The 12,148-nt window shown below is 44.7% G+C and overlaps 1 protein-coding gene across 1 annotated transcript; it reads right to left on the minus strand.

Moving 5' to 3' along the window:
* Window positions 1-863: 863 nt before the first annotated feature.
* TMEM88B (transmembrane protein 88B) lies at window positions 864-10,346 on the minus strand. The gene is made up of 2 exons (XM_026065521.1): window positions 10,077-10,346; window positions 864-1,133 (listed from the first exon to the last, which is right to left on the minus strand). Exons 1-2 carry the CDS (start codon window positions 10,344-10,346, stop codon window positions 864-866), a joined length of 540 nt encoding a protein of 179 aa, XP_025921306.1.
* Between the last annotated feature and the right edge of the window lie 1,802 nt (window positions 10,347-12,148).

Consider the following 12,148-nt stretch of genomic DNA (forward strand, 5'->3'; position numbering starts at 1 on the left):
TGCCAGGGTTCTAAAAGGGTTCTAAAACTGACTTGATACCTCAGCCAGATTTACCCACAGGCAAAACACCATGATCACAACAGAACTGACAGTGAGCTCCTTGCTGATTAACAACCATCAGCCATTACCAGACAAGCACATTTCAGATCAGTAGATGGAGGGGAAGGGACACAGAGTTCGGTTTTCATATATGCAGCCGGCCCAGCAGCCAGGCTCAGGAACAGCTAAGGGAGTATACGCACCACTATAGACCAAGGGAAAGTGGGATTGCTAAATGTGGGAAGAATATGTGAAGTAGGAAGGCAGTGGTTCCCAGACGTCACAGAGTCAGTGACCTAAAGAACCTTTGCAAGAGGTTAGAAACACAGGCAGCCCAACAGTGGGGAAAACCACAGTTGCTTCCTCCTGGCTGGATGCTTCACCAAAGACTGCTGTTCTCAAGAAGACCTCACTGAGACAGTCAGCAGCTGCTTCCACCACTGCTTAGTCCTTATGCACGTGTACACTGTATCTTGTGTGAGGCAGAGCAGGTTGTCAAGACTGGAAACAATGCTGCTGAGTGCAATGGACTCTGGGAGGAGTCCCCATTTTTTTCCACCAGGACTGAACATTGTCTCTTCTGTACCATCAAGGACTTCGTGTGCTTTCTATCTTCACCTCTTTTCCATCTTTCCCTCACCATGGGCAGAGTCCTACCTACTTACACACAAAGTTGTGGCTCATGAACTCTCTTCCTTCCTCTCGTATCTAGGCTCTACACTGCCTACATCTGCAAGGACACAGGATGGTGATGCTGGGAGGTGATGGTGGAGAGGGATGGGGTGGGAGAATAAGGTGCTGGGTAGGACAGGGGCGCTGCAGACTCACACCCAAGCCTTGACTTGAGTGTTCCACTCCTTGGCACAGCCACACAGGCCTCCCTCCTCATACCAGTGCCACTTCACCCCCCTGTACACAGCCCTGCTGTACGGCTGGAAGCAAATGAAGAGGCGGAGGCGCCTTGTCAGGCTGCAGTAGATGGCCATGGCCACCACAATGAGAGGGGACATGATAATGAAGCCCAAAATGATGAGGGCAGAAGAGCTGTTGTCATCCAAGATGGTTTTGCAGTAGTGGGCAGCTGAGTGCAGCACCTGTGGGAAGAGAGAGACAGAGGGAGACAGAGTTTGTCACAGACGTTGTGGTGGAGAGGAGTGGTGACCAAAGTATCCTTGAGTTTCTAGTGTTTTCACAGCAAGCCAAACCTCCTCCCTCTCTCTGAGCTGAGCTCAGCAATCTTCAGGCTATAGTATGTGACTGACAACATATTTTAATCTGGGTTTTAATCTCTCAGGCATCATTGTCACAAGAGCACTGCGTACTGATCCTGGAGTAGGAGATGTTAATCTGTATTAAGTCATCTATAAATCTCTTCATTACAAGCCAGAATTTAGGATCGTTTTTCAGAGTTGTGCTTTGAGCAGACAGCAGCTCAATGTCATTTTGATTAAAATCTGACTCAGTTTGTAGCATCAACAGTGGAACTGTGCTGAAAAACCTGGAGTCCTCAGCCACTCCAGTGCTCACAGTCCTCTGGCACTTTGCCTCCTTGAAGAGCACAGAACAGTTGCAGTCATTAACCTATTAAAGCCAATGGCTTCTTTCCAGGTTGACATGGTTTTTAGCCCTCTTTCTCCTCAAAGAGATTTAGTGCTGAGGATGGGTTTCAGCTGAGAGTTCCAGACAGTGATTTCATCCACTTATTGCCAGAGCATGGGCAGCCACAATCATGCCAAATAACATGGCATGTTCACTGTTAAGGAGTTCAACTCTATGACCTAGACTATGATTTGATGTTACACACAGTGTGGGATATGTTTCTTACATGAGCTGGCTTCACCCCACAAACATGCACACACGCGCACACACTCCTTTCGCAGGGATCATGCCAAACCACACAAGCTGTCAGATGTCCAAAAAAAAAAGTTCTGTTTGTTTAAGCTGTAGTGAGGCTAGAAGAATTGTGATCAAGGACTTGCACATAATGGTCTAATTAAACCTTTAATTTGGCAAGTGTTATAGCCTTTGAGCAATAAATCAGGCTCAGCTGGCAGTTTGCAGATTAAATATATGCTGAGACAGGCCATCTCCTATCAAGCAGAAGAGAGCTGATAGCTTTACTTTAGCAGTTCTTTTTCTGCATGTGACCTGAGCATTCCCTATCCAGCCACCAGCTTTGTTTCTCTGCACCTTTATCACCATTGTTTTAGGCTACTTCCAGGCTTAGGTAGCTGAGCTCTCAAACATCTCATGTGACATAGTGGAACATAATGAAATATAGAGTCCTGGTCATCATGGTCTTGGTCTCCATATGGAGGGTAGGATTAGGTGAGATGGTTTCCTTTGCTTGGTTTCCAACAATAGCATAACAAACAGTAAGTGAATACTGGAAGTGCTGGTGACTTCGATTGATTGATTTGCATCGTACACCTCCTCCACAAGGTTCAAAACACTTTGCAATTGCAAGCCAAGTTAGGTGTTACTGGGGGACTGCAGTTAGGTGTTCAGGGACTGCAGGAGACAGTATTCTATGGGTCAGAAGTGCAGCTGTTTGTTTGTGCTTCTCTTTGTAAGAAAGAAAAAAAGAGAAAAAAGGAGAGAAAGAGAGACAGAGAGGCGGAAAGAAAAAGGGAAGGAAAGAGGAAGAGAGGAGGAAGAGATTTTATGGTCTCTTTTCTGTCATGACAAGCGTGGAAAAACACTACCCACTAAATCATCAGTTTTACCTCTCCTTGAGCAACCTTGAAGGTCACTGGCAAGTGACAGACCTAGTGACCATGTCCACTTAGTGCTGTGACATGACAGTCACAGCATGAGAGACAATCAGAGAAGCCAAAGTGTTGTGAGTACTCTATTTGCTTGTGCAGTCCCCAACAGGAACAGAGGGATCATTGCCTGAGCCAGACCCACAAAAAGACATCAGTGCAACCACTCCCAACATTGTAGCAAAGAGCAGGGGAATTCCTGTGATTCAAGGTATTCCATGAAAGTTCAGTACCGTCACTGACATGGATAGGAAGCAATTCACTGGTTCCGTCAGCCTCGCTTTCCCAACTACAGAACAGAGTAATATGCCTATCACACAATCCTTCTCCATTATTTTTTCCTCTCCATCTTTTCACCTTTTCAGTCTTGTCCTGAAGAAACCACCCTCACTAGCTGATGTAATTTGTTTCCTTCAGCTCATCTTTAATGGGCTAAACAGTCTGATTATTTCATTTGAATGTAAGTGAAGAAAACATAAATGATCATTTACCCATTCTTGACAGAGAATAGTTTCAGTTGATTCTGAACAGGGGACAGCAACCCACATTCATTCCAAATGCCCCTAACCCCTTTGCATTTAAGTTGTGGGCAATGCTTTGTAGGCACTTTGTGTTGCACAGGAAATACTCTTTGTGGCACCTCTGCAACAGCAATAGCAAAGTAGGTTAATGCCATATTCCCTTACTGCTAGTGACTTGCTTTCAAACACTTCATTACAGGTCACAGCATGAATAATGAACCTGATACCATCAGCATCTGTTCCTGAGAGCATTGCTCTGAGAGTCACAGCAATCAACAGTCTGGGCAATGATCACTGCAAGCTGCCAGATGTCCTGCATTCTTGGGGAGCAAGGAGGTGCAAGGAGCCAGTAACAACTTTTGACAGCTAGCTTCTGCTCTGCTCCTGGGGATGAACTGCTAACGTACAACCCCCTCATCCAGGTCTGAGTGTAAGGCTGCTGTCCAGCCCTGTCAGAAGTTGCTTAGAAAGAGCAGGAAATCCAAGAGGCTCCCATTCTTTCAGGCCTGTGACACCCACTGTACAAAGCCTGAGAGAAGCTGAGTGAGGCCAAGGTGGTGTGGAAGTGGAGTACGGTCTAATCATCCTATGGCTGGAGAGGAGCAATCTCTGGAGGTTGTGGGGCTGATAGGTGCTCTGGTAGCAATGTCAGCTTAATTTGAAATGTCACTTCCCCTCTGCCTATCCCTGCTCTGTGAAGGCAGAGGCTTCCTTGCTGTTGCTAAGACAATTCACTCACCCACCCAGCTTTTCTCTAATTGCAGGTGGTAGCAACACCACCAAGCCTAACCTATTTAGGAGCCATGAAGAGCAGCATTCAGCAGGACTGCTGGGATAGTCAGTCAGCTGTATGGGATAGAGCATGCATCCAGCACCATCTCACCAGTGACAGACTAGCTCAGTGAGTCCAGAAGATTTCCCATGCATGCTAATGGATGGATGTCTCCAAGTCTTACATTCTGGAATCCAATTGACAACTTCTTTGTCATTGCCAGACACGTGTTCCTCCTGTACATATCACTGGCAGCCCTCTTTAAGATGCACTCTCCTGCCTTTCACCTCCTCATCAGGCTATTATAAAATGTCTCTAGGACTCATTTCAACTCATAACACCCCTTATTGTAGGGACCTTACAGTTAAGTTTTCCTCAAAGAGGCTCCAGCACCCTTTTCTCAGCAAGCCTAGGGTCCTCAGGCCTTCAGGGGCATCTATGTCAGATCTCAACGTGAAGTGGTATGAGATTCTGCCTGGCCCCTTCTCTAATCCAGATCTAGCAGCCACTGTCACTAAGATCTTGTTTTTGGACACTCCTGGTCTCTTCAGATGTTTAGATCTGTCATTCTGCTTTTCTGTCATCCCTCCTAGAGATGTCTAACCACTTACTTCTACTCACACTCCTCCAGCTGCACATACATGTTGTAAGCAGTGCAAAGACTGACACAGCAGTGCTGACAAGGATGTTGCTACTAAGTATTGTTAGAAACAGAGCTTGGTGTTTCTCTTCAAACAATGCTGGAGAAACAGATGTTGACTTTTATTGCTTCAGCAAGATGTTAGCTCATGAGTCAGCCTGGCATTAACAACAGAAAACTCTCATGTTGTTTTGGTGGAGAGAGCTGAGACATACACACACACACACACACACACACACACACGCACACACGCACACACACACACATGCCCACATCTTTATTTGCTGCTCACATAGATGGAAATGCTATTCATCCTGTTTACTTTTCAGAGAGAAGCAACAGAGGAAGAGCTATGTCCAAGCACTGATTACATAAACATACAATTTGTCTCCCCTTGCTTCTATTTTGCACGTGTAAAATGTGTCTTTTCCTAGAGATATAAATGTAAATGCAATAGAAGTCAAAAGGTGTTAAGCAATTAGAACCATGAGTAGTCAGGGTGATGTGTAGATGCTGTGAATTGTCCTTGAAAGGGACACACTCATGGATTGCAGTGCAGCATTACCAAATGCACCTGAACTCTCTGGGGAAATCCTAGCTCAGGTCTGAAAGAGCAAACATGTTTGCTCTCTGCACAGGAGGGAGAAGAGGCTGGGACAATGCCATGCGGCAACCACAGCCTGCACTCTCATGTTACCCAGCATGTCCATTCATTTTTCCTTTCTCCTTGTCTGCATATTGACCCTCTGCCTTTGGCAAACATATCCATAAGAGAACTTGGTTCCTGGCAGCTGAAATTCCTTCCCCGAACAGTGCCCTCAGAGGGCTGTGCTGGCTGTGAAACTCTCCAGACTGAATGGCAGGACAAACTGCCCCTGAGATTTCAAGTTTTATTTTAACCACTTCCTGTTGAATGGAGGCTTCCCAGGCAGCTGTGATCAGGAGTGTGGTCCACAGTGTGACTGACTGGGATCTTGGTCAGGATTTGGTTCAGACAATTGTGTTCTTCCAGGGTGCTAGCTGTGTAGGCATGGTTAGGACTGCTAGTCAAAGAAATCAAGACTTCCAGTAGGCAGGTACATATTTTACTGTCCTCTCTGAGCTCTCAGAGTCTATTTTACTTGTGTATAACTAGCAACCATATATTCATCACCTTCTAAGCACCTTTTGATCAATCTGATCTTGGTATAAAGCCACATGTAAATCATTCTACGAAGTAGCTATCAAACAAGGCTTTAGTTAATGTTTTTTGCTCTTAGTTGCCAGACAGCTATTTATAGTGAGTGAGTGACATTTCATTACAGCTTGCTTCTTGCCTGCATCCTTAGGTTATCACTCATGTGATAAATAAATGCTCTGTATTTACACTACTGTGGGCAGAAGTAAGGATCCTAGCAGACTCCTTGTGGCTATGCATTATGTGCTTATTTTTCCCTCATGGTCCTCCCACAGGCTTGTAAGGAAATAGATGTGAGCATATACATTAATTCTGAATAAAGGTATCAGACTTCAAAGACTTCATGCTTCCCTTTTGTAGCCCTAGGTAATGTTTGAATACAAACATAAGATAGGCCATTAAAATCATGCTTTGGCTTATCAGCCTTTGAAATTTATACATCTTTCTACTTCTAAACATTCAATAAGAACACATGTGCAAAAGAAACCCCAACAAAGAGATCACTGTATGTGCAGTATTTGAAAAGTATAAAAGCAGAAGTATTTGTGATCAGTTCCACATGTCACACATCCATTATATCCAGCTGAGACAGAAATAGAGGGAAGTGAACCTATCTCACCATTTTAAGTCCTGGTGACTTTGCTTGTGGAACAGGGTCTCTTAAAATAAAAATAACTGACAGTTATTACTACAACTCACAAAGCCTTCCATCCTCACCACACATCACATCCTTAATATTCTCTGCCAGAGTGCATTCAGGTAATCACATTGGACTGGCACATCAGGAGTCACAGGAAGCAGGGGTTGCATATACACAACTGGATAATCTCATATCAAAGTCCAAACCCTCAATCCAATTGATAAACCTCCTACCCCTGGCCTTTTCTGATCAAATTCAGGATGTCTAAGGAGATCCTTGCCTCCAGGGAACCTGTCCCAATGTAACAAAGGCCTCACAAACAACCACCTTTTATCCATTCAGAAGTGAATTAATTCAACAGCTGTGGCACCCAGTAAATATCCTGATAAAGACGACAGCAGTGAAATGCTCTGTGGTTCACAGCAGGAGGCTGATTTCCTCTACCTCAGAGGGCTGCTAAGGAGATCTGCCTCATCCTAATGAGCACAGAAGAAATGCACGAAAAGGTCTTCAAATGGCCAGTGGGGATAGAAATAACATCTGAAAGTTGCTGGTGAGAGCTGCTGTCAAGGCACTGCCTTCAGTGCTGGCTCTCAAAGCACAATGCTATGGTTGGGATCAGACTGTTGAGATTGTGTGGGAGAGCAAATTGGTACTTGGAATGCACAACAGCTAATTAGGGCTCTCTACTGAGCTCATTTGTGTGTGACAAATTGCTTGCAGTAAATAGGAGTGGCAAAGCAGCCAGAGAAGAGTTGAGCTCACTCCACTGCAAGCATGTTAAACTAAAGGAACATTTAGAAATGAAATCTGTTCTTGGGGCAGAGACCAGTTCCCATCCTGTCAGCTTCCTGGAAATTATTACAGCAGCCAGAGGCTGTCATTTAGTGTTGGCTCTTCCACTGCTAAACCTATGCAGTTAGGATTGTCTGGCCTGCTTAGTGTGTCTTTTCTTTGAAGAAGCACTGCTTTCAACACTACCAAAGAGATTCTGCGGGTGGTAAGAGCTCTGAACAATCTCAAGCTAGAATAGGACCTCCAGTTTCAGGTCTGTAATTATGGAGGCTTCCCCACTAAATATGATACAGTGGGAAGAGTCAGGTACCTCCAGACAGCCATAAGAGCCAGGAAGCTTGTAGTGATACAGACTCTTACTGTAGGAGTGTGGAAGGGCCTTATGGAGGGGTGCAATGTATATAAAGTTCTGTCTTTTTGACAAGCATCTAAAAGAAATTCAGGAAAAAGATAAAGAATAACCTCATTGCCACAGGAAAACTGCTGTTTCAAGTGAGACTCCTCCATGTTTACAAGGCAAATAACTATTGGACTAAAGAAAATGTGCTGTGGCCAGTCCCAAGTGCTGTTCTGCAAGGACCAGGTCTGACAAAGCTGGTGTGATTTGCCTGGTTTTTAAGCTACTGATATCCTTGAATGCCCATTTTAGCAACTGAGCTCCTCTAAATGGCAGACAAAATAGCAACAGCCACAGTCTCAAGTGGAGAGCTGTAAGAAATGGGATCTTAAAGATCTCTGGCAACAGATGGATTACAGCCATCAGCAGGCCTGGGTGCAGCCATTTGGGCAGATCAGGACACGTCTACTGCCAATAGGTAGGGCCAAATTCCTCCCCATCTTCCCACTAGGCTCCGGGGGAGAGTTTCTATGACAGACTAAAGAGCAAAATTAACAGAACTTGAGAAGTTACCTTTTCACCTAGAAGATGAGAGAACAGTAGTGAAACTGAGATTGGCTGCTGCAAACAGCAATAGACCAGGGCTGGCTTGTGAACTTTCAGTATGCCCATACAGACCCTCCAGACCCTCCCACATTACTCTGTTGGAGTTCACACACATTTGCATCCCAAAGAGGAAAAAAACCAACAAACAAGAAACCCCACACTTTTAGGAGGTGTAAGAGCCACTGTGGGAACTGGCTGGCCCAGAGGTATCTTATTCCCATAAGAAATTCTGTTTCATGCCAGCTAGCAGCAGTACTTGTGCTCTAGACAGACATTACCATGTTAGAGATCTCCCTGTTCATTAGTCTGCAGCATCAGGAAAAGCTTTTCACTAACAGCAGCATAATTTCAGGGCTATAAAAATCAAAGCTAGACCTTTCAGAGCAGCACATATATCAGGTACATAGAAAGGAATAATAGCACATTCCCTTTGTCAGGAAACTTTCAAGCAGGGGGAGCTGGCTGCTGACAATTCATATTGCTGGAATATTAGCCAAATAATACAACACAGTGGCTTTATTGGAACATTACAGTGCATCCCTCAGCCAAAGCTTTAAGTGCCTGCAGTCAACAAGTCAACCTTAGCATGTTGAGGTATCCCAGGGATTGGAGGCCTCAAGTGAACATACTAAGATTCAGTCTGCAGAACTAGTAGCTTTACCAGGCACACAGCTCACAGTAAATATCACTGGCCCTCAAAGAGTACTGCTAAAGAAGCAGTTCTCCCAAAGCTGAGTGACAGTTTCCATATCTGAGAAATGTGTGATTTGGCACTGCAATTAGGCAGAGAGGATTGCTCCATGTTTACCTGTCTCTCCTTCACTGTATGTGAATGAGTCAGATCTCCATAATTACGTATGTGCACAGCCCAATAGAAGTCAACATAACTTCACTCGGTTACACCAAGCGAAGGGCTGGTCCCTGTTGCATGGCTGGATCTTTTCCTCATGCCATTTACTGATGCCAAGATCTGCTCATTCAGTCAATGCCCCAAAGACTTGGCTGATCAACAGTTAACAAGCTGCTTGTTAATTTAATGGGAATACAACTTTTTTTTTTTTTTTTGCCAGACCAAGCTTTCATTTCCCACTATGCTGGAAGAAGGATGGGTAAAATGAATCCAGCTTATTCCTGCCAGCATTCAGATGGGTCGAATGTTTTCACTGCAAGATGTGCCCCACAAGACTGGCATCTAATTCAACCTGGATGTGAAATACTGTAATTCTGATGTGGGATCACTTTACATTTAAATTGAGCAAAGTACAGTGCACAGGGGATCAGGATCCAGAGTACCCATCCTAGTTCAATCCCTGAGGAGCTGGGCAGTCACAGGTAACTCATGTCAGCATCCTCCCTGCCTCTCGAATGAGGAGAGCCTTTCTGTGCTAACCTGCTGACACCGAATGTATGAGTGCCAACCAGCTACTTGAAGACCCTTAGCACAGAAAGTATAAAGCCTGTACTTCCCTAGCCAAATGTACATGCCAGTCCTACTGATAGCTATGTCACAGACACCAAGCAGGGGAGACAGCTCCCTTATACACTCAAGAGACTGCAGGTTAACATGAACCATGTTAACATCTCAAAAACCTGTCCTTGTCAGCCCAGTCTGTCTCTTGCACACACACCCCCAAACACACACCCCTTATGAAAATGAAGCCAAATCTGGGCAGGGGGGAATCAAGGCTTGTTTAAAGCCACTGTTCCCCATGGGCTAATATAAAAACCTTGTAGATGGCAATGGCCCTACCTTAGAGGTGGCAAATGGAGCAAGGCTTACTTACCCGGGAGTGGCATTGGAAGCCTAAGTAAACCACCACAATGGTGGGCAGCAGCACAACAGCAAAGATGGTAAACATCAGGAGCAAATTCATGAGAAAGACTACAGAATTAATGGCAACTACCATCAGGGTCCACGCCCAGCAGCACCAGGCACTTCGTGGCTCCATGGGAAGGAGTTGATCATCCATGTTATATGGTGGGAGGCTAGGAATCATGCAAAACTTGTCTGAGAGGTTGTCTGCCTCAAAGCCCTCAATTTCTTGGTCAGACATTCTTCAGAAAGGTTGCTTATCACTCCACAGTCTTCCAAAATGGTTTCTTTGCTTTTGGCCACAAACCTGTGATGTAATTTGCTGAGGTTGTTCCTGTTTCTTCAACACAGAGACAAGAACCATTAGCCAGAGAGCGTAATGAAGCAAGGAAGGAAAGACCTTGTTTGGCCACCTGCTTTCCCAGGACCTGGCAAACACAGAATGTTTCCTTGCAGAGTGTTTTCCAGCAGTGTCCTGATATTGATTTCTGAGTAAGTGTGGCTGCTCGAAGTTTGGCAACAGTTATTGTTTTGTCTTTGAATCCACAGTACTTTCAAATTTATTTCTTCCTAGCAAGATGATCCCAAAAGGTTCCCAGTAGTCGCTGTCATAGCCTTTATAGGCTGTGCAGATCCAGAGAGTGCCTAGCTTTAGCATCCTCTTCCCCCCTTTGAGTGCTGCTGTTTGCTAAGAATATCGGGCTCAGGCACTTTCACACAGTGGTTTGACTTTGCGTTATCTTTTCACGCTCCTCACCCTGTACCCAAGGAAATATTCCTATTCAACTTTCATCCAAGAGAAGTGGCTAGTGAAAATAATGAACAGGAGCTGCGTCTGCCCTCTCTGGAGTCTTTTCCCACATCTTGCAGAACTGAAAGCAAAGAGACTGGAGCAGTGTGCAGCTTCAAGTGCACTCAGCTGTCTGCAGTCACAGCCGCTTGGGTAGGAGCAGCATCTTCCTTTCTGAGCTGGCTCTCACAGCTTTGCAACACTGCTCTGTTTACAGTGTAGATTCTGAAGTCGCTTTCTCTGCTAGCCAATCCTTTACATCTGTCTATCACCCAATCCATTTAGCATGCAGCACCCAGGAGCCACACTCTAACCATACATTCCCAGGTCAGGATGGTCCCTTTTAAATTTTAAATTATTCTACCTGTGATTCATTTTCTACAATCTCTCTCCAGATTAAAAAGCTACCCTAGAATAATCGATAATAATCACTGTACCTTCAATTTAAGGATATCAATGTGCTCTGCAAACAATAACAGCAGTGACTGCAGAGAATAGAAAGTTTCTATCTGCCTCACTTGATCAATATCATGTAAGAAGCCTTGTGATATCTGCATATTTATATGTCCTTTTAGATAACATCCACTTATGCATGACGATAACACTTCAGGAGGGGAAAACTTTCTTGTTTAACTCCATGGGAAACTGAGGTAATATAGGTCTCACCAAGATGCACAGCTCATCTGTGGCACAAGTCAGGAAAGAATCCAGGAGTCCTGTGTTCCACTTGATGCTAATTCTTTCAGAAAATTCTGCCCTGGAAAAAGCATTTGGAAAAAAGTTATGAGAAAGAAATAAAGTTCACAGAAGGATAAACACAAAGTCATTTTGATAATACAGACGAGTGCTAGATCTCCCCCATGAAATGCTTTTGTTAAAAATTGTACATTTTGGGGAGCCCTCCCCCCCATCAGCATTTTTGGCTTATTTATCTGCCTTGTCCTGTTCAGTGTCTGGCTGTGGTGATATGCACAGTAGAATTAAAGCTAAAATAGTTTTCTGCAAGGACCTAGACAGGCCTGCTAATGGAGCTTTTTACTGGTAGCCAATTAGAAGAGCTCTACCAGACAATGGAAAGTCAGGGCTGGTGAGCCTCTGTGTTGAAATTTCAGCCAGCTGCATCTCTGATACAGACTGCGGCTCAGCAACAGCAGCTGTGCCCCTGATGAAACCATGCCACCAGGAGGAGGTGATGAGAGCAACACAAATGCAATACCTGGACAATATACTTAACTTGTGGGTGCTACAGACTG

This window comes from Apteryx rowi, unplaced genomic scaffold (assembly GCF_003343035.1).
Source record: "Apteryx rowi isolate R43461 unplaced genomic scaffold, aptRow1 scaffold_1025, whole genome shotgun sequence".
Lineage (NCBI taxonomy): Eukaryota > Metazoa > Chordata > Aves > Apterygiformes > Apterygidae > Apteryx > Apteryx rowi.

Excerpts from the sequence above, each read along its gene's own strand:
- TMEM88B (XM_026065521.1), bottom strand. The coding sequence starts at position 10,346 with ATGTCTGACCAAGAAATTGAGGGCTTTGAGGCAGACAACCTCTCAGAC. Across the intron at positions 1,134-10,076 it reads GCTTCCAATGCCACTCCCGG|GTGCTGCACTCAGCTGCCCA; the intron begins GTAAGTAAGCCT and ends CTCTTCCCACAG.